The 22371-nt window shown below is 41.8% G+C and overlaps 1 protein-coding gene across 1 annotated transcript in view; it reads right to left on the bottom strand.

Annotated features, from left to right (window-relative positions):
• Nucleotides 1–22371, bottom strand: part of COPG2 (COPI coat complex subunit gamma 2) — a 109120-nt gene that overhangs the window by 31206 nt on the left and 55543 nt on the right. Inside the window, exons 10-20 of the mRNA XM_039243203.1 lie at nucleotides 20421–20554; nucleotides 19807–19874; nucleotides 17608–17796; nucleotides 13351–13446; nucleotides 12794–13037; nucleotides 10355–10430; nucleotides 9427–9530; nucleotides 8797–8922; nucleotides 7719–7781; nucleotides 7037–7176; nucleotides 6074–6245 (exon numbers count right to left, since the gene is read on the bottom strand). Of these exons, the coding sequence (XP_039099134.1) occupies nucleotides 6074–6245; nucleotides 7037–7176; nucleotides 7719–7781; nucleotides 8797–8922; nucleotides 9427–9530; nucleotides 10355–10430; nucleotides 12794–13037; nucleotides 13351–13446; nucleotides 17608–17796; nucleotides 19807–19874; nucleotides 20421–20554 (1412 nt within the window). The remainder of the gene's footprint in view (nucleotides 1–6073; nucleotides 6246–7036; nucleotides 7177–7718; nucleotides 7782–8796; nucleotides 8923–9426; nucleotides 9531–10354; nucleotides 10431–12793; nucleotides 13038–13350; nucleotides 13447–17607; nucleotides 17797–19806; nucleotides 19875–20420; nucleotides 20555–22371) is intronic.

Below are 22371 nucleotides of genomic sequence, written 5' to 3' on the forward strand. Positions count from 1 at the left end.
GCGGAAGGAGAGCATCTGGGACGGAGATGGTGCGAGGGAGGCAGGGGGACCCAGGGCCCTGCAGGTGGAGACCATGGGGGCGGGGGCGGGAGGGGGGGTGGAAGGGAAAATGCTGTGGTGAAAGGAAGAACGTAGGGGAATCAGAGGCAGAGGCTCGCGGAGAGCGCTGTAGGAAGGGTGTGCAAGGAAGGGGCCTGCATGGAAACAGGGAAGGTTACAGGAGGGACACGTGTGGGCCCCAGGGGGCAGGGGAGTGTGGGTCCACAGGGCGCGAGCAGGGGCTGAGCAGTGGGTGAGGGAGCGAGCAGGGAGCACACGGCCGGGAGGACTACGGAGTCAGCTGGACGACCCACAGAGGGGAGCTGAAGGACCGACACGGCGCGCAGGCAGCAGGCCAGCTCCTCTGCCACGTGTGCGGCAGAGCAGCGGAGCAGGAGAGGCAGTGGGACAGGCCCTGGGGGCAGGTCAGGCGGGCAGTCTGCAGCCCGTGGGGCGGTGTGGCCGAGGAGCGGTGGTCCGAGGGGCAGGAGTGAGAAGGGGCAGGTGAGGGCCTCGCAGGTGGGGCAGGAGGGGCTAGTGGGGATCAGGGAGCGTCCTGTGCCGAGGAGGATGGCAGAGGGCGCAGGGCAGGGAGGGGACGTGCGGCATCCAGGGACCGTGCATCCCGGGTGAGGACCAGGTCCTGACGAAGCCCGTGCAGGGGGAGGAGCACAGCCCAGGAGGAAGGAGTCCGGGTAGGGAGGAGGGGGAGGGGGAGGGGGAAGTGGCCCGAGGAGCATGAGACGGGAGAGGTAGAGGCCCATTTAAAATGCTGGAGACAGCCCTCTCGGTGCAGGGCATGGTGAGAGGATGAAAGTCAGAGAAAGGACCAGAGAATGCCCTCCTCCAAGATGGCAGACCTGAAAGGGTAGAGGGGTTAGCAGTGATGTAAGCAGGAGATGGATTCAGCACAGCACATGGGGGCCGAGGGCGGGTCAGGTAAGAAGATGGAACGGAAAAGACCTGTGACTCCACGTGCCTGGCAGGTGGTGGCGGAAGTAGCCAGGATGCTGAGGATGCAGGGAGTCCCTGTCTGAGCACGGTGATTCCGCACACAGCATGTCAGAGAGACAGTGGGGTCTGGAGCTGCCATGAGGCGGCGGACGGACGGGATTTGTATGGGGGGAGTCGATGAGACAAGGAAAAGAGGGAGGTAGCATGGAGGAGGAGACAACCTAGGGCCGCCTGCGGGGCTCAGGGTGGTTAAAAGGGCATTAGGGAGGATGGACCAGTGACCTGAAGAACTGGCCAGCCAGGGACATCGGCAGGTCTGGGGGCAAGGGGGGAGGACCGTGTGCCATTAAGGCCCAAAGGTGGGAGCACACTAATGAATGTTAGAACACGTAGGTGCTGCTGTTTGACCCTGTAGAAGATTACAGAGTATTTACAGCCAAACAAAGCAAAGGCGGTCCAGTGCCGTCACTTGGGACTTTGAAAGGACTGCACCGAGCGCCGGTAAGTACACTAGCTGCAGATGGCGACACATTATATACGTTTGTTGTTTTTCCAATGGAAGTGAGCAGAGGAAAAATGGAAAGAATTGGCTGAAATGGAATTAAGCTGACAGTATACTTACTAAATAATTTGCGGAATTATTGAGCAATGTTATAATGGTTATGATGCAGAGTGCAGCCTGTCAGCTTGACCCCAATTAATGAGATGAAGGGAAATAGGAGAAATACGTAGAAATAAATTGTTGTGGAGAAACCAGGGGCTGCCTGAAAGCTCTACCACATAATCACATAATGGAAGTTGGTTGATTTAAGAGAACGGGTGGTCGTGAACAGAGAAATTCATGAAGTGAAGCCTCGAGGGGGAGGCCAGCAGCAGCCCTCCAGTGCCACCTTAATGGGTCATTATGGAGAGGGGTTATCCTTTAAGAATGGCAGCAGTAAAGATTTATACCCTGATGATGGTGTGACAAGGGGCAGGATGGAAAGGCAGGTTGAAAGCTAGTGCAGAGGGAATGTCAGAAATTCCAGTGTGTTTGAGGAGAGCCAGATTATGCGCGAGGAGGAGGAGTAGGTGAGTAAGGGGGATGTGGAACTGGGAATGTTGGCCCTTCTCTTGGGTCAACCTGGAGGAATTCTAAGGCTGGACGGATACAAATTCCAGTGATCAAGGCAGAGGAAATGGTGGATGAGCAATAATTTCTTACCTAGCCTACTTTTTAAATATGTGAGTAAAAATACAGATTAGGAGCTTAGCTTGGAAAAACACGAAGTTTCACAAAGGGCCATGAATCAGGATCCCTGTGAGTGGCTGGAGGTGGGTGAAAGTGAAAAACTGACACAGATTTTACTTAATGGAAGTGGCTAATACAGAGTGTCAGGAGTGAATTTTATTGATATTGAACACAGAGTAATAGAATAGAGACCACAGATTCGGAAGACCTCAGAGCCCATGGGAATCCTGTGGTTGCTTAAGGACAGACAGAGGTTAAGGAGGTGCAGGTTGAAAGTCGAGCACAGTTTTGAACTGTTAGGAGGCAGCATCCCTAATGACAGAGAAGAGGCTCCTACACCTGTTCCATTAAACTGCCTCTTAGGAAGGAGCTCTTCTGTTGAAAACTTTTCAAGTGAGTTAAATGGGTTAAAATGGTTTGAGACAAGACCTATGATGCACTAAAGGCCCAACGGTCGAATAACAAAAGCACTATAGGGGTCACAGCGGTTCTGAATTGGAATGGAATAAAAAGTCCAATAAGCAGGGGGGGCGCCCTAGAGGTGGGGGTGTGGGGAAAGAGTCCTAGAATGTTGCACGTACCATCTGTGCTAGTGCAGGTGCAATAAATCTTCAGAGGAAAGAAAGTTGCTGAATGGGAAGGGGTGCTAAGAAACAACGCTGTCCTTAAGGCTTTTCCAAGTGTGTCTGCATAAAGGAGGAATAGTGCAGAAAACGACCAGTAGGATGAACTGAATAGAGACCCGTGATAATGGTAATCTTCCCACAAATGGCCCATGATTTGAGGGAAGAACTTCTGGGACCATCTTGATGTTGGGCTCAAGTAAATTTTGTCCAACGGTGTTTAGAATTTTTGCACACATAGAAAGTGAGGGGGAGTGAGAAAGTTTAAAGATATAGCACAGACCAGGATAACTGTGGGAGCAACTTCCTGGAGGTCAGAGGGGGGGATCCTGTGAACTGTGGAAGACTTGACTTCAAAGAGCATAAAGGCAGAAAGTGCATAGTTCCAGAACTAAAACAATAACAGCTTCCATTTATTGAGTGTTTACTATGTGTCTGGCACCATGCTAATCACCTTATTTAATTTCATTTCATCTTTACGACAATCCTTAACGGCTTATGGAAAACTAAGAATTTGTCCAAGTTACCCAGTCCGTATGTAGCAGATCCAGATCCCAATCTGTCTCTCCCCCACACCTATATTCCTTTCTATTATAATATACAGTTTTCAAGTGGAAAAAAAATCAGTCTTTAGAATTTTGTGTGTGTGTGTGTGTGTATGTGTGTAGTGTGTGTGTGTGTGTGTGTGTGTGTATGAGAGAGAGTGAGATTGTATGGAAAATATACTTTTTGAAATAAGTAGAAGTGATATATTAGATCTTCAGGTGATTAGAAAAATTCAGTATTTGCAATGGGGAAAATGCAAAAAAACAAAAAAACAAAAAAAAACAAAAAAACATAAAAAAAACAAAAAAAGAGAAAAAAAAAAAAAGCGGGTGGTGGTGGTGGTAAAAGACTCTTATTACCATCTATGCCCTGGTATTTCACTTCTGTTCTTTGCACAGCAAAGACTTTGAATTGGCCATGGAATTAAAAATGTTAGAATTTCTGACCAAGACTAAAGAATAGAAAGGTTTTAAGCAGGTATAATGATGGGTCAAAGATAAATTGAGTACTAACAATTAAAATTTAAGAATCCGAGTATCGAGACAAAGTTCCATTTCTTTTCTCCAAGATGCAAGAACAAGAGTTTATAACTGTAAACAGTTTAACACCAATCAGAAAACGCTTTGCAAAGTTTAACAGGAAACAAAGAAAATTCTCCAAGTGCCAAATTTTTCTGAACAAAATACTAACAAACCATCAAGCAAAAGAGTCCATAGCCAGCAGACCAAAGGTTGAAACCTCTGGGCTAACTTGTAAGATCTGTGTTTTAAAAATAAAGTAACTCCTTAGAAAGGAGGGGTGAGGAACCCTTCCCCCATAACTTCCTCTCTTGGTAGAAATGTTTTTTCTTATTGTTGTGGTTTGCTCCTGTACAATGTAATTTCTGTACTTTCAATATTGTTGTTTTCTGTATTTTGATATTGTAAACTTGTATTTGTTGTTTTCTGTTAAGACCATTCCCTGGGGTGTGAGGCACCTGACAGTAGTTATCCAAGTGAGCCTGGGAAATGGGAGGGGCTCGTATTCTCAGCTGGGAAGAGCTTGAGTCTTCAGTGAGTTCAGCATTTTGCTTCCTTTAAAATTAAGTTGCAAAGTAAAGGCATCCCTTGAAAACCAGAAACCTTAGAAGTACAATAAGGGGAGGAAATTTGAGAAAAGGAGAGGTGGCAACTGGGAAAAAAAAAAAAAAAGATGAAGTGCAAGTTTCCCAGGATGATGGCTGAAGCCACAGGGCTACATTAAGGCTGGGCCCAGATATTGGTTGGGAACAAGGGTAAATAAAGCTAGCTTTACTGAAGAGTACAGCCAGTTTCATTAGTGGCTGGTGGACATACTTTAGACCAGAGGGAAACAGACCAGGAGAGAAAGTGAAGCCAAAAGGGGATGGAACTAGAGGAACTTCGTAAAGGGATAAAGGAGGTAATTAAAAGTCAAAGCCAGATGGCCTGATGCTTGAAGGAGAAATATCGAAGGCCAGATAAGAAAGTGCCTTCCTACCCAGGGGGTTACGGATCCAAGGTGGCTGTAGAAAGGCAGTGCAGGTCCGCCTAGGGCCGGAGGGAACCACCTGGGATTCAGACCCAGCAATGGTGCCAACTTGAATCTACCTCGTGCTAGAGTGAGTAGCCTGGTCTATCGTCCAACACAGAAGAGATTGGGCAGGGGCTCCCAGAACCAACATCTACAAAGGGAGTTGGGGGAGGGGCTAAGAGAAGGCAGGTTAAGCCCCAGACGGAACTGAATGATGACCAGGGATAACTATTTACTTGTACTTTTAACAATTTCTTGTAACTCTGTAACTTCCCCAGTATTTGTTAATTTTGTTAACTTCTGGGGTTTTTTTTTTTTCCTGTACCAGTAGTAAAAATTGTTTTTTCGTGTACTGGTAGTAAAAATTGGTTTTTCCTGTACTAGGAATAAAAATTGTTCAAAACATAAATGCAATGTGTGTGCTTATTTCTGTAAAAACTCGGTAATGGTGTCAAGCTCTGGAGTGAATCAGAGACGAGCTCAGGTGAGAAAATGGGGAAAGAAATCAAGTACAATAAATACTTGACATTCAAAGAGGTCAGTCACAAGACCGCAGACCCCAAGTGTGTACATACCGTTGGCCCTACAAGTCGGCCCTCCTTCTTAGGTCTCCCCACCCCTCCCTCAAGACCGCATACGGGCCAAGGAGAGACTTCCAGTGCTCTTCTCAAATGTGGGTATACAGAGCTTGGCTAAGCCACTTGTCAGGATGAGCTATACTCTCAGACTTGTGCTGTAGGGCCCTCAGAAATAATTATTTTAAAATGCCATGGACCTACTGAATACCAAGTCCTTAGGATGCCCCCAATAAAATCTCAGGGACAGGTAGGCCATGACCCTTCACAGGAGAAGCCAGGTACGGAACCATCATTAGTGGCTACACGGTTACAACAGAGAGCTCAAGTTCCTTTCAGAGCTGCCACTGTATACATTCAGTTTAAACGTCCAGCAAATATTACTTAGAGACCTGGTTATAAGATGAATATTTCTGCAGTAGTTAATTTTATAAATATAAATATACCATCATTATCATTACATTTAATTCTGGAAGAGAACCATATTCCTGAACCCCAAATATCTGCCCTGACATTGAAGAGCTCAAGTTCTAATGCATTCTTAATCCTGTCTCCTCCCTTCTGTGGGTTAGTACCTGCTGTAGAATCATCATCAGGCAAACGGACAAGAGTGTAACATATTCCTGGTTGATTATAAGGGAGGCTGGGGGCTGGGATGCAACACAGCACTTCGTAGGAATCTGACGGCTCCACCTGCACTGTCACTTTCTCCAGTAGCTGGTCATTAAGAGTATTGGTGCAGTCAAACTGGAAAGTCAGAGGACAGAAAGGTCATGGCGGATAAGAACAGTTTTCAAGCAAGTTGTTCCTTCCCACCCATAATCCACAGCTCTGTTCTAGAACCCACTATCCCCTTCCTCTCTAAACTGTCCTGCGGGTCCCCTCCTGAGACTTTCCTTGAGGCAATACGAGTAGCCTTGGGTTCTCTTTGTTGACATTATTCATCAGTTTTTGTCTTTTCCCTGAGATTGAGGTCTACCAAATGAGACGGTAGACGTCTAACAGCTAAGAAGCAAATTGAAATCCAAGTTCTTGGAACAAACCACTTAATTTACCCTGATGTTAAAGGATGATTATTTTGGGGCACCTGGGGGCTCAGTCGGTTAAGCGTCCGACTTCAGCTCAGGTCATGATCTCACAATTGATGGGTTCGAGCCCCACATCGGGCTCTGTGCTGACAGCTCGGAGCCTGGAGCCTGTTTCAGATTCTGTGTCTGCCTCTCCCCTGCTCAGACTCTGTCTCTCTCTGTCTCACTCTTAAAAATAAAGATAAAAAAAAAAAAAAAAAAAGGATTATTTTGTAATAGGTTATACTTGATGTTGTCCCAACTACTTCAGACATTTCGGTTTTAAGTCTTTTTAAAGTTTAACTGTCATATGAAGGCATTTCTATAGCTACTGAGTTAGGGAAAAACCCAGAAATGAGGCCAAGTTACTGCTCAGTAAAAAGCAGCTAGAATCATAAACCAAAGGGGAATCAATACGCATCTCCACAAACACAGAGCCAGTACAGGAGCCGGCGGTGGCTCTTCTCTCACCTGGAAAACGATGTGATTGGTAAACATGTGCTTGATACAACGAACAAAATACTCTGTCTCTGCTTCTGTAAGTTGAACGGGCTCAGAAGACTTGAACAAGGGTCCTAGATTCATAAACTCAGGAACAGCAGCCAATTGTTCTTTCAAGAAAAAAAAAGAAAGATAAGAACTTGTTGGGATGAGCACAGGGTGTTATATGGAAACCAACTTGACGATAAACTGTATTAAAAATAAAAAGATAAGCAAAGAAGGAAGAAAGTAACAGGGGAAAAGACATTACTCTGGGTGCCTAAAATGTTTTAAGTTTCCACTGGCTTACTAACAGTTGAAGACTCGACTAGTATGTCCGAAAGCTTGAGTGAAATAATCTTTTAAGAGAGTTTATATATTGAATCACTACAAGGAAAAAAATAAGAAACTAAATTCCGAATATTGTAAAATTAGAGTTCCCTGTTAACCAAGACACATAGTAAGGACAGCTCTCCCAGGGGGTAACTTGGTGGTTGGAAATTGAAAAGTCCCACGGACTCCAGGTAGCCACCAACAACTACCACCTGTGATAGTTCATGCAAAGATTTCCTGTGCTGAGACTTAATCAAAATGAATCAAAATAGTAGACGTCATTATTATTTACAGTGCCTGGGGTGCAAGACTATGACTTGTACCCATTAAATCACCATACCTTGGAAAATGTCTTGCCTGGAAGGAGCCAGCTTCTCTGGCTTGGTGGCCACGAGGGTGATTTCTGCAAAGACAGACGTGAACAGTCACATGACCCTCCTTCCCACTATCAAGCTAAAAATGCAGGCAGAAACTTCTACCAGATGTATAAGGAGCTATTCCTAAATTTTACTGGTAGGTTCTGTGTAGCCTCTTTCAGAGAGATGCTCATATTAGAATGGATAGTGAACGTAGTTTGCAAAATAATCAAGTGGCCCTAAAAATACAGAATTTGCTTTAAATGGACCAGGATGTCCAAAAAAAACTCCTTCTAGAAGGAGGCACAATTTATACAACAGAGCTCATGATTCAAACAGGAAAGATTACTTGTGTAATAACAGAAAAACTGAAAATGTTGAAAGTTAGCATTAAGATCTTTCATCCTCATGCTAAGGCACTAAACTCTTTTTTGTTTTGTTTTATTTGAGTCTTAAAGTTAGATATGCTTGAGGAATATTTTTTTTATGATCTTATCCCATAGATTCTTTCACAACAAGCCTCCAGTAGCAAAAATCAAGAATTTACCAATTTCAGAAAATAAAAATAGGGGCTAGCAGCACACAGTGAGACACACAGGGACCACTAACTTCAAATGCGGGAACACTTAGCAGTGAAAGAAGAAAAAGCTCAATCTGTCATGTTTCATACTCTATGCGAAAACCAGGAAAAAACTCTTGGAAACCCTAATTTAGAAAATATATCCAGGGGCGCCTGGGTGACTCAGTCGGTTAGGGCTCCTATTAATTTTGGCTCAGGTCATGATCTCATAGTTAGTTCATGGGTTTGAGCCTCACGTCAGGCTCTGTGCTGACAGTGCAGAGACTGCTTGGGCTTCTCTGTTTCCCTGTCTCTCTGCCCCTCCCCCTCTCTAAATAAAGAAATATTTTTTAAAAAAATCCATCTTAGTTCCTTAAGATTTAGAAGGAGTGACAACTAAACAAATAAAAGAAGTCTTTGAGAAAAGACACTGACAGCGTAGTATTTCACTGGTGTAAAATTACTCTCATGTAGAAAACCTGACAGTATAGTGTTCCCATTACCTGCTTTCTGTTCAAACACAGGAGCCGTAGCAAGAGGAATAGATTTCATGTCAAAGGGCTTTTCCGAAGGCTCCAGTGTGTACTGGTGTAAGGCTTTCTCCATCCCCGGCACAGAGACGGTGAGGCCTACAAAATAGAAATCTCAGCATTCTAACTTCTTGCCAATCCCAGGATCCAGACGGGCCCAGATGTGTAATATTTACCTAAGCTTTCTGAAGAAAGAGAAAAATAAAGCCACAGACTTTATAACCTAAATAATTAAAAGGGAAGCTATTTTATAAAACTGCCTTCCAATTTTGCCAAGGAAGCATGGGAGCAGAGCACCAAGATTTCGAACAAATTATAAGAACCTTTCCCAAAAAGGGAGCGACTTAGCCACGCGGGAGCAATCATAACATAAGGGGACAAGGGAGAGCCAATCCAGAGGGAGCTCAAGGACAGCCGGCAGCAAGCAATACTCTCTGTGCCCTTATATACTTCCGGGTCCCCTAGAAATGGAAGTGCATTCAAAGATAAAAGGCAAGCATTTGCCTAGTGAGGTCTGCTCATGTGCAAATCATAAGATAATGCATCCAAGACGCCATGTGGGGAACAAAAATGTATTGGTCTCCATTCTTGGCTCTCACTGACCATTGAAGATGTACGTAGCATTCAGCGACATCTGTCTCTGCTGCAGCACATTCAGATAGAAAGTAGCTCTGTCCCGAACTTCATCATCAGTATCCATCATACACCTGTCCAGGGGACACAGAAGAGGCATGTCACAGCACCCTCCAATGTCCCAATAGCCTTCTGTACCACCATACCTCAAGGATGCAGTACTTGCTATCTGATGCTACCTTTAGAAAAGAGCTCATGAGCTAACCATGGAATCCTACACTCTCCATAAATTTGGGAGATTGTTCTAAATTGGTAAAGAAATAGGGTCATTATGAACCAGAAGCCCTACATCAGTAGGCATTAAAGTAATTATAAATAGACAACAACATGAGGTAGCAGGTTACAGTCTAGTCTTGAATATGTGACCACATGACCCTGGTAAGGATGCAGACTTCTTCATAATTAAGAGATGGGACTACTATGCTCTCCAAGGATACTAAAAAGGATTCATAATCCAGCCATTGTCACCACTCAAATGGCAATTTGTTTTATTTAAACCAGCCAGCCTTTAGCTTATAATTTTTCTGCTTCAATTATAAGATGTAATCATGGAATATTTGCGAAAGCAGATCATTTCCTCATCAAATAGGGAGCCATGGAATCCACAAAAAGCTGATGTTTCAACGCTCCACGGTGAATCCCTTTGAAGTTATTCTGCAAATTGAGGCACACGTATTTAAGTCACTTCCTCAAACTCGGTAAGAGAAAGTCAAAGTCAAATCTACATGTGCACAGCACAAGTACGAGAAAGATAACAAAAATGCCATTTGCCCCTGACTTACTCCATCAGGTCTGCTCTTAGGCCTACAAAACACTGGACAGGGTACAACGCAGAATGGTCTGTTCAGTCATACGGCATTCTTAGAAAAAAAATAAATAAAGACATTCTCTTACTGACCTTTGTAAGAGTACAAGGATGCTTGGGAGAAGATTCTCATTTTGAGCCCCAAATTTAGCCAAAGCACTCACAGCAGCTATAATGAAGCATAAAATAAAACAACATAAATACTGTATTGGTTTCTCAGGGTTAAGCAATAGTCATTCAAGAAAATAAATAAATAAATAAAAAAGAAGCTTCCCCATGCCCAGTGGGAATAAACTCTCTTAATTTAATTTACCTACTTCTTGATTTTATTTCTTTGATCCACTGAAGCCTAACTAGAAATCTGCAGGCCCAGGAAAGCTATGGATAGGAAAATTCTCCACGCACTGAGGAAAAAGAAATCATATATATACGAGCCTTCCTCCACTCTGACCGTAGCCCCTTGTGTACCACAGGGGTGTAATTAAGCTCAAACACAAACAACCCACCCCAAGCATAAAAAGTAACTCTACTATTAGATTCACTCCACTCAGGCAAAGATTTATTGCTTTATTTATTTCTCAGGAATTGTGCTAGGTGCTGGGGGTAGAAAGATAAAACACAGCTCCTGATTTCAAGGAGTTGTACTCTAATGAAGACGACAGGTAAGTAAAGAGACAAAACGCGGTAAAGGCCATGGTAGAACTACAGCCCAGATGCTATGTGAGAAGGGAGAAAGGAGCCTCAGTCAGAACTGCTGCAGAAGTGAGACAAGAATGGACGCTTGCAGCTTGAGCGAAGACCTAAAGGACAAGTAAAGTTAGCCAGAGGGAAGGGCCGGAAAGGAGCAATACAGGCAGAGAGAACGAGTCCAAGGCCCCGGGAAGAAATAAGTGCAACACTGTAATGGATACTGTGGGCAAGGCCGAAGCGAAGGCTCTGTGCCGGAGAGAGCAGGGGGAGGCGAGGGACACAACAAAATAGGTATGCTTGAGCCTCATGGTTCAATGAAAGGACACTGAATACGGGACACACTTGTGTATTTATAGCAGAGCACACCACAGCCAACTGCTAAGCGGATTTTCCGCGCCAAGACCATTTTGGCGGCAGAGTGCGGAGAACAGACTAGACACCTGTGAGACCACATGCAGTCAGACCAGGCGGGCATCTGAAATGGAGGAGAGCCTCACCAGTACTTGGGAAAATAGAGAAAAGAGAGAATGCAGAAATATTAAGGATGCGGACTTGGTAGAACTTGGTCAGAGAGCAGGTGGGGTGGGGGGTTTCTGAAACAGCAGAATACGTTTCCGGCTTCACAGCGGAGTGGATGGTAAAGGTGAGGACTTCCGTTTGGGTTGAATCTCAAGTGCCTTAGGGACACACAAGTTCAGCAAAGAGACCTAGGACTGCAATGCCACAGCACAATGGCGGAGCTCTGCAAACGACCCCCGTAAAGACAGAGTTATAGCCATGAGTATGAAGCGTGTGTGTGTGTGTGTTTGTGTATTTTTTAAGTGTGTATTTTTAAGTTGGTAAGACAGACCCCAAGGAAAACTCACAGTGTAAGGAGCGAGAGAGAAGCCCTACAAACCAGACTGGGGAGTGATAGAAGTTGGGAGCCATGTGGACACCAAGGGGGAGAGAGTTTCAAGACGTGTTCAGCCACTAGTCCATCAGGCTGTCTGGGAGGTGAACAAAGGTAAGAAGTTGACTTTCCAATGAGCTTATCAGTAATTTTTAACATTAGCTTCAGAGGGCTTTTAAGGGAGAGAGTTAGATTATCATGAGTTGAAGGAAAAATGGAGAATCAATCATGGAGGCAGCTAGTAATGGCTACTTCAAGTCTACCTGACAGGGGAGGCACAGTCGGTACCTAGTAGGAGACAACACATTAGAGGAAGGTTTATATAGATTTTTTAATTTTTAAAAAATATTTACTCATTTTTTGAGAGAGAATGAGAATGAGTGGGGGAGGGACACAGAGAACGAGACACAGAATCCGAAGCAGGCCCCAGGCTCTGAGTTGTCAGCATAGACCCCGACGCAGAGCTTGAACTCACGAACCACAAGATCATGACCTGAGCTGAAGTCAGACGCTTAACCGACTGAGCCACCCAGCTGCTCCAGGTTATATTTTTAACAGGAGAGCTTTTTACCTCTTCATAGGCTCAGGGGAAGGAATGATCAGAGAAAAGGAAGTAAAAAAATTTCCCAAGATCTCTTTAAAAAGTCACTTAAAAATATACACCCACACTTCATACTAATGGCTATAACTCTGAAAAAACGCCTGATGCCATCGGGGCATTCCTATCATACTGAAAGTCAAGAGTTATGTGTCTCTAACGAGAGGCAGAAATCAGGATGGAAGTTGGAGAACCAACAAAGAGCCGCGTTATCTGGCCTGAGTGTGCTCCAAGATCCCACCGTCACACAGGCCTTGCAACTCCATTTTCCAATATCATCACCACCCCCTTGAGTTAATAAGCATTTCAGAGGATTAGCAGTAACGTCGGTACCAGTGTCCCAGTGACTCACCGGCTCTGACAGCCTCGTTCTCCAGTACGACCCTATTAAAGATAAAGCGGATGTACTTGGAGGGGACAGGCGTTCTGGGGCCCTCTTTGCCCAGCAAGTGCAGAATCTTAGTAGCCAGAACAGTGTGCTCACAGTCCTCGATGAATTCACAAAGGTGGGCTAGACCTGCTTCTTTACCCTCGGGGTTCTCTTCCACAATGCTGATGATGCAGTCCACAATGGCCCGCTTATATTCAAAGCCTCCCTGGCAAAAGAGAAAACTGCCGTTCATTCCCAGGATGCTTTTGGAAGAAAGGCTTCTAACTCCGAGGCTCACACTTACAACATTCAAATTTCATTTCTTTTCCCTTCTGAAAGAGACCAAAAGGGTCTTTTCTCCGAGCACTAAAACAACAGCATGTTTAGTAATGATCAGACAGCAACCAGAATTAAGGATGCTATTGCAGAGGTGTGCGGAGATGCCAAAGCTCTTTTAAATGCGATGAATCGTATTTCATGGGGATCGTGACAATCTGAGAGAGTGACTTCCTATGATGAAAATGTGTCTGTCTACCTACATCATCTCGGAGCATGTTGGAGAGGAAAGTCATCATGACGCTGTGTTTCCGAGGGTATTTCTGACAGAGCGCACTGATTGCCTGTACAACCACCACCTGTAGAAACACAAACAGAACACATGTTCATCGTCAGAGCTTTAGCTCCGAGCTTTGCCTCTTATCCGCGGCAAGCGACGAAGGCGCTGTGGTTACCTAACATGGCAATAATGCTTCCTCGTGAAGGATAGGTTAGGAGAGCTCAAAGGAAAACAGAAAACAATTTCCAAGAGACCCCATCCCCTTGCTCTAAGCAAATAAGCACATACACACTGTAAAGTGAACAGTAAAGAGAAAAAGCGTAAACAGACCGATTTCCATAGAAGAAACCACAATATGGTTTCTAAGAAAATTATACCACAACTTTAAAGACCAGTGTCAAGAAGTGAGGAGGGTGTAAGATTTTACCCTACTCGCAGGCTAACATGTTAGTCTGCGATTTCGTGGATTGCTGGGAGAGAAAACACGAGCCTCCTGGATCAGAGATGGGTGGTTAAATACTCTCTCACCCATCATGTCACAGCAATAGCAGTAGCTAGACCATCAGCATCTGGGGGCCAGTATCCTCAGCCAGAATCCCCAAAGGGCAATGCGAAAAGGGTCACGGTAGCTCTCATTATGGAAGAACCCTGAGGAACTCAAATATTTTACTTCTTTAGTATACTGGACAGTGAGCATGCCTGCTTTTTGCTCTAGAGAAAGCACTAGATGTATCTTCCAGGGAAGTGTGGAAGCCTGCCTTTTACTTTTAAAGAATTTTTTTAATGTTTACTTCTGAGAGAGAGAGAGCGAGCAAGCGAGTGAGCCGGGGAGGGGCAGAGAGAGAGAGACAGAGAGAGAGAGAGAGAGAGAGAGAGAGAGAGAGAGGAGACAGAATCTGAAGTAGGCTCCAGGACAGAATCTGAAGTAGGCTCCAGGCTCTGAGCTGTCAGCATAGAGCCTGCTGCGAGGCTCGAACCCATAAACCGTGAGATCACAATCTGAGCTGAAGTTGGACCCTTAACCAACTCAGCCACCCAGGCGCCCTTTACTTTTAGAGGGAGACACTATTATCTCTGAGGCTGGAAGAGATCTTGCACTTTACAAAGGGAACACGTACATGCAGAACTAGTGAGAAGATCTCATGGATACAATTATTTATAATAGCAACAACAGATAATATCAGAAAAGCATTTTTAAAACATTCAAAACTGACATAAACATACTATAAAATATTAAGGCACAACAGTACACTTGAACAAATTAAGATACCCCTTATTCTTGGATAGGATGTCTCTTCAACATCAAGACATCTGTTCTTCCCTAAGTTAACTTACAGAGTCAATGGGATCCCAATAAAAACATCAATGAGATTTTTCATGAAGCTACACAATACTAAAACTCACAAGGAAAAAAAATATGTAAGAATAGCTAGGGAAGCAAAACAAAGAGCTATGCAAGGGGATATTAATACTTCCTACAAAGCTTGTATAATAAAAAAGTGTGTGGTCTAATGTATGAATAAATGAACAACAGAACAGAATAGGAAGCCCCACAATAGACCCACATCCATATGGAATCTTAGTATATGATAAAGGTGGTATCTCAAACCACTGGGGCAGAGATCAGTCTTTTAAATAAAATTTGGAGGTGGGGGGAGCAACTAGATAATCACTGAAAAAGGATAAGATTCGATCCACTTCTCATACCATATGTAATCATAAAACCCAATGGATGAGAGATTTAAATGTAAAACACAAAACTATATATACACTAGAAGAAATCATAAGTGAATCCTTATTCACCCATTCAGGTTCTACAATCTGAAGGGAAAGGCTTTCTAACTATTACCCAAAAATCAAATGCAACAAGACTGACAAATCTGACTACATAGAAATTACGAACTTTTGCGTAATAAAATAAGAAAGACATCATAAGAAAAGTCAAAAGACAAATGACAAACTGGGAGAAAAATATCACATTTCACAGAGAAAGACCTAATATCCCTAATATATAAAAAGCCTGAAATAACTGAGGAAATAAAATACCAAACTTCCTATAGAAGATGGGGAAAAGAGATGAGCAAACAATATTCAAAAAGAAATATTAAATGATCTTTAAAAATATGAAAAGATGTTTACCTTCCTTCAGAAGAAGAGAAACTCATTAAAATTACATTAAGATACACTCTCTCACCCACCACATTGGCAAAACTTTAAAATACAATCCACTCTACCCGTGAGACTATGGGGAAACTGGCACTCTGTTACATTGCCGGTGGAATTTAGCATTCTCTACAAAACTACATGTTGTTTACCCTTCAACCTAGCATATGAACTTCTAGAAACTGACCCTGAGATGCACCTCCAACATTTTGAATAAAAATATGCACAGGGTTATCCACTGCAGTTATCTGTAAAACTGCAAAATACTGAAAACTAAATGTCTAACCACAGAAGGCTCATTCAGTAAGCGATACTACAAAATGACCTTCGTTAATCTCCCAGGTTTCTCCGCGATTCAAAATATCCACCTGATATAGGCTAAGTTTGTTTTTTAAAAGTCTAGGCATATACTAGAAGGGAGTAGATAAAACCAGTTATACTTCTTGGCTGAGAATTAAATAAGAAAGAAATAATAAAATCCTTCTACTTTAATTCTTTTAACTGAATTTTATTGTTCTTTGAATCATCTCTGACACATTCTCACCGGTTCTATTCAAAAATGTACTGGAAGTCCTAGTCGTTTTAAAAAGGCAAGAAAAAGAAAGGGGAGGCTTTTAGATTGGAAATGAGGACGTAAAACGGTCTCTAGTCACAGATAACATGATTATTTATATAGATAATCCTAAGGAGTGCATAAACAAGAACCAATATGGATTCGATACCAGCAAAGACACCAAGTTATGAGGGAAAAAAGTATTTTTATATACTACTAGCAAACAATAAAATAGAAATTTTAATAGAATAAAAAAGCATAAAATATTTATAATTTAACAAAAGATGAGCAAGACCAATAGAGTAAATGGTAATAAATATTACTCAGAAATTAAAGAAGAGGGGCACCTGGGTGGCTCAGTCAGTTGAGCATCTGACTTCAGCTCAGGTCATGATCTCACGGTTCGTGGGTTCAAGCCCCGCATCGGGCTCTGTGCTGACAGCTCAGAGCCTGGAGCCTGCTTCAGATTCTTTGTCTCCCTCTCTGTCTCTGTCCCTTCCCCACTTGTGATCTGTCTCTCTCAAAAATAAACAAACATTAAAACATTAAAAAAAAAAAAAAAAGAAAGAAAGAAGACCTGGGGCTCCTGGGTGGCTCTCTCGGTTAAGCGTCAACTTCGGCTCAGGTCATAATCTCATGGTTCATGGGTTTGAGCCCTGCATCGGGCTCTGTGCTGACAGCTAGCTCAGAGCCTGGAGCCTGATTCAGATTCTGTGTCTCCCTCTCTCTCTGATCCTCTCCTGCTCTCTCTCTCTCAGAAATAAATAAAACATTAAAAAATTTTCTTTAATAAAAATTTTTTTAAAAAAGAAATTAAAGAAGACCTAAATAGAGGCAGAGGTATACCATATTCATGAACTGCAAGAATACTGTTAATGATGTCAGTTCTCCCATATGTATTTATAGATTCAACATAACCCCAATCATAATACTAGAAGACTTTGTTTTATACAAATTATAAGCCAGTTCTAAATTTTATATGGAAATGTCAAGGACCTATAATATTTAAAAAAGGACAAAGTTGGAAGACCAAACTACTTGACATTTAAGAGGTATCAAAAAGCTACTGTCATCAATACAGTGTGGTAATGACACAGGATTGACAAACAGATCAACAGAATATGATAAGGAGCCCAGATATATACCTACAATTATATAATTACCTGCTTTTCAGATAAAGATGCCAATGCATTCCAATGGGGAAAGAGAAGTCTTTTCAACAAATTATGCTGGAATGACTAGATATTAGTATGGAAAAAAAGCTGATCACATGCAACACATAAATATTAATTCAAGTTGGATCATAGACCAAAATGTAAAAGCTGAAACAATAAAACATTTAGGAAACATAAGAAAATATCTTTAGGGCTTGGAAGTAGACAAAAACAAAATTTTTTTTCCGTGAAGGAAAAAAAATTAATAAATTAGGCTTCATAAAAATTTTTAACACTTTTGCTCATCAAAAAACAGGAAAATAGGCAAGCCAGAGACTGGGAAAAAACATAATCATATTTAAACTTTTACCTTGAACTCATCTGAGATTTCAGACACAAAAGAAGATATCTGCTTCATGAGCCTGTCCACACTGCTCTCACTCCCTGTTTTGAGGAGCGTAGTAATGGCCAGGGTAGCTATGCTTCTGTTCGAGTCTGTGATCAAGTTTTCTAAGTCCAGATTGCAGGCAGTAACAGCAGAGGGGTGCTTCATTGCCACCTTGTGGAAGGGCAAGAAAAATAAGTTAAGCAAACTGCTATTGCTGAAGACCAGATCTTTAAAAAACAAAGAAAGAAGAAAATAGAAATTTTAATTAAGGTTAAGTGGCTTTTAAAAATCTAAATGGGACAATATAGGTCAAAAGCAATTGTTTCAAGAAGAACATTTCCAATTAATGGTATGAAATCACATTTGATAACTGCCAGAGTCAGTGTATAACACAGCATTTTCTCTTCCTAGGTTTCTGTAACTTTTATAACAATATCACACTTCCTGTTTTATTACAGTTGGCCTGTTTTTCTTTATAGTACATGTGTACATGGATATCTATTCTACTAGATGTAAGGATCTCAGAAAACAGCACCTAGTGTGGTAAATACTCTCAGAGACTTTCAATGTCTTATCACTAAGAAAACCTTCTGTATTTAAGCAAACTCCGGCCAAATTGGTTTGTTCATGCTCACTCCAACATGTCTGTCATTCTGTTTCTTTGCTTCTGTCGAAATTGTTCACCCCTCAGACTGTCTCAATACTGGTTTAGAATCCTTGACACACAATTTAAAAAATTTTGAAAATTCAGCAAAGCACTGGCATCAAAATACATTTAACAGGAAAATCTGACCCAAACTAATGTAAAACCAGTTAAATAATAATATAAAAGGATAGTCATATGTATAGCACGGAATTACGGTTTTTTAAAAAAAATTTTTTTATGTCTTTATATTAGTTTGAGAGACAGAGAGTGAGCGGGGGAAGGGCAGAGAGAGAGGGAGACACAGAATCCGAAGCAGGCTCCAGGCGCTGAGCTGTCAGCACAGGGCCTGATGTGGGGCTCAAACCCACGAACTATGAGATCATGACCTGAGCCAAAGTTGGACACTTAAACGACTGAGCCACCCAGGCGCCCCAAGCACAGAATTATTATTATTATTATTATGTCTAATGGCAGGGTACTGCTCTGGGGTCAATGCGGTTAGTGTATAGAACCATACTACCTTCCTAAAATTCATACAGTACTGAATTCTGGGACATATCTGGCCCCAATATTATAGATAAAAGAATGTGGACCTATCTCAGCTCTTTAAAATACAATTCTAATTGTTATTCTATAAAGGATTCTTCCATGGCTGTCCTATCAAGTTTCTTCCATGGCTTCTCTCTCCTCTAGTTCTTCATACAATTAATTTATAACTGATCACATACTGCCTTATGACAAGTCTTCTACTCCATTAAACTTTCATTTATGGTTACTTAACTTATTCTGTGTTTCTAAATTATATCCTCTAGACCTATGCTGTCCAATATGGTAGCCAATAGCCAAATGTGACCATTAAGCATTTGAAATGTGGCTAGTCCAAATTAAGATATGCTCTTAATATAAAATATGCACTGGGTATCAAACACTAGGTATGAAAAAATTTATGGTAAAACAGATCTTTAATAATTTTATACTGATTACATGTTGACATGACATTTTATATATATTAGGGTAAATTAAATATATTGTTAGGATTAATTTCATCTTGAAAAAATTTTAATGTGGTTACTATAAAATTTTAAATGACATATGTGACTCACATTGTGTTGCACCAGCACTGTCCCAGAGAACCTTCTACAATGATAGAAATTCTTATTTTTGCACTTTCCGATATGAGGGTCACTATGTCACTATTGAGCACATGAAGTGTGACTAGAGTGACTGAGGAGCTGAATTTTTAATTTCATTTAATTTTTATTAATTTAAATGGAAATGGCCACTCATGGCTAATGGCCATCATATTGGACACTGTGATTTTCAGCTATAAAGTGCTCAGAAGCCAGAAATGAAGTACAGTCTTTAGTTAAATAGTAAAATGGCCATGCCTAAAGCCACAAATACAAGGAAGGTGCTCTAGAAGTGAAGCCCGTAAGTCATGCCTACTGACCCTGGAGAGAAAGCCAAATGCCTCACATTGAATGTTTCTCAATAAAACACAAATACAAGTCAATAGTTGGCAAAGGGACACCTACCTTGTTCAAGGTCCTCACAGCTGCATATCTCAAAGCTGGCTTAGGAGAGCTACAGAAAAGCTGAAGAACTATGGGAAAAAACGATCGCTGTGAATATACCTCATTTCATCGTATAGCATATGTCTGAAAATACAGTACGTGAAGAATCATATTCAAAAGATGCAGAAGGAGATTAGATCACAGCATCAATACTTCACAGGAGAAACAAGTCATCAAAAACAGAAAAATCACTTTTTGTTGAGCTATAAAAGTTTAAGTATAGGAAATAAAGTTCTAGGAGAATTAATATATTCATTAACATTGGAATCCATGGAATATTTATAGTTGTAAGGGCAAATGGACTTTTTAACCACGAAGGAAAACTGAAGGCATGAGTGTTACCAGTCTTCTAAGTAAAATTGTTTAATGTTTCACACAGGTAAATGGTAACTTCAGAAAAAGAGGCAATTAAGTAAAGAACAACCAAAATAAACCATCTACATATCAGAATGCCAAAGTATCAACAGAGAGCTAAGGTTCAGAATCGGTTCTTACTGCCTATCCTGCAGACCAGTGGAAGTTAAAACAAAAACACACGAATGTAAACAAAAGCCAGCTGGGGAATTACAACTGACCTGAAACAGCAGGTGCCAACTCTCTTGCAGTACAGTTAGGAAGATGGATGATAGCAGACGCAGCTTCATAAATAACCATTTCGTGTTTATTTCGTAAGCAGCTCTCAATGAAATCAAAGAGCGGACTTTCATGGCTGACAATAAATATACACAGGGCAGGATCAGATATCAAAAAAGAATGGGTGCCATGGGCACAGAAGTTAAAAACACAGGGAGATTGAGAAGTACTTTTGGAACTGTGGCTAGAGGACCTCTGAGAATACATTCCTCCATAAAAGCAGAGGGAACACTGGCATACGTTTTCAAAATTAACTCATTCAGCACTCTAGAAATTAGCCAAAGGCTTGCAACAATCCTAGAAACATTTATTCAAGAAAAACAGCTATGTCTTTATAAGAACAGCAAGCTTTCTGGTATTTTCATTTGCTCCATTTCTATTCCCTCTTTCCAGTTTCGTGGTGGCTTTGGACATCAGAACCCTCAGAATTGAAGTAGCTATGAAAGCCAGCAGGCTAGCAGCCACTGGAGGAGACAGATGGGTTTGGACTGCGCCAGAAAGCCTGGTCCCCAGGGAAATGTCACTATTTGACCTAACTTGTGCTCCCTAGAAAAGTCTCATTCATGTAGCTGATCTTTATTTCACCTGACTCAGAGCTCATTCGTGAAGAAAGCCTTACTCTCAGCAAATCTGTCCCCAAAAATCAGTGGCAACTGTTTACCACTGCAGTTGCCAGAGGCAATGATTCCTCAGGATGAACAAAAGGGTGGCCAAAACACTTAAAAGGCAAATCTGAGAAATGAGATCTCCATAAGAGGCTTTGGCAGTATCTGACATATCCCTGGGGATCTGGAAGGCCATGCACATGTGGAAGACTGTGCAAATGCCCAGCAAAGACCAGACAAGCCCTGATCCCTCACTTATACTCGACTTTGAGGTTGTATGCAAGCAGGAAGTGAAGGCTAAGGCAGAGTTGTAAAGTGCCAGAGTATGAAAAGCATGCCCCAACACACGAAATGCCCATTGGAAAGAGTTTGAGACAACACTGGCTTAAATCATTTAAGAAAATCTGTCAAGGGGCACCTAGGTGACTCAGTCGATAAAGCATCTGACTTTGGCTCAGGGCATGATTTCATGGTTCATGAGTTAGAGCCCTGCATTGGGCTCTGTGCTGTCAGCACAGAACTCACTTTGGATCCTCGGTGCCCCTCTCTCTCTGCCCCTCCCCCTGCTCATGCATGCACATGCTCACTCTCTCAAAAATAAACATTAAAAGAAAAAAATCTGTCAAATCATTATCTGATGACTTAGCTAATCAAGCCTTATCTGACTTCATTATATTTTACTTCAATACCTATACATGACAAAGAGTAAGACTGTAGAATTAGTCCAGGAGAGTCACTAAACAACAACAACAACAAACAGCGATAATAACAAACTCTGAGGATGGGGGAGAGGAAAATCTGATTACCCAAGTTACCACAATAAACAATTAGATATTAATAAATAAAATAACTAATTTTTGACAAAAAAATATGACACATGTAAAGAAATAATAAGGTGTGCCCCATAGGTAGGGGGGAAAACAGTCCATACCAATTATTCTTGAGGAAGCCCAGGTATTGGATTTACTGGGCAAATATTCTGTCAATGAATATAAACATGTTCAAAGAAATAAAGGAAATCATATCTAAAGAATTAAGGAGGATTAAAGACATGGGGATTTAAAGAATTAAGGAGGATTAAAGACAATCATACCTCACCAAAGAGAGAGGATCAATAAAGAGAAATGAATTTTGTTTTCCCTTAAAAAAAACCAAATGGAAATTCTGGATTTGGAAAGTGCAATAATGAATGAAAAATTCAAATCTGCAATGCAGCAGTTCATTTGCACTGGCAGCAGAAAGAAATCAGATAATCCACCTGAGAGAAAGAAAAAGAATGAAAAAAAAA

Source organism: Hyaena hyaena, unplaced genomic scaffold, assembly GCF_003009895.1.
Source record: "Hyaena hyaena isolate Hyena2069 unplaced genomic scaffold, ASM300989v1 scaffold_8, whole genome shotgun sequence".
Classification (NCBI taxonomy): domain Eukaryota; kingdom Metazoa; phylum Chordata; class Mammalia; order Carnivora; family Hyaenidae; genus Hyaena; species Hyaena hyaena.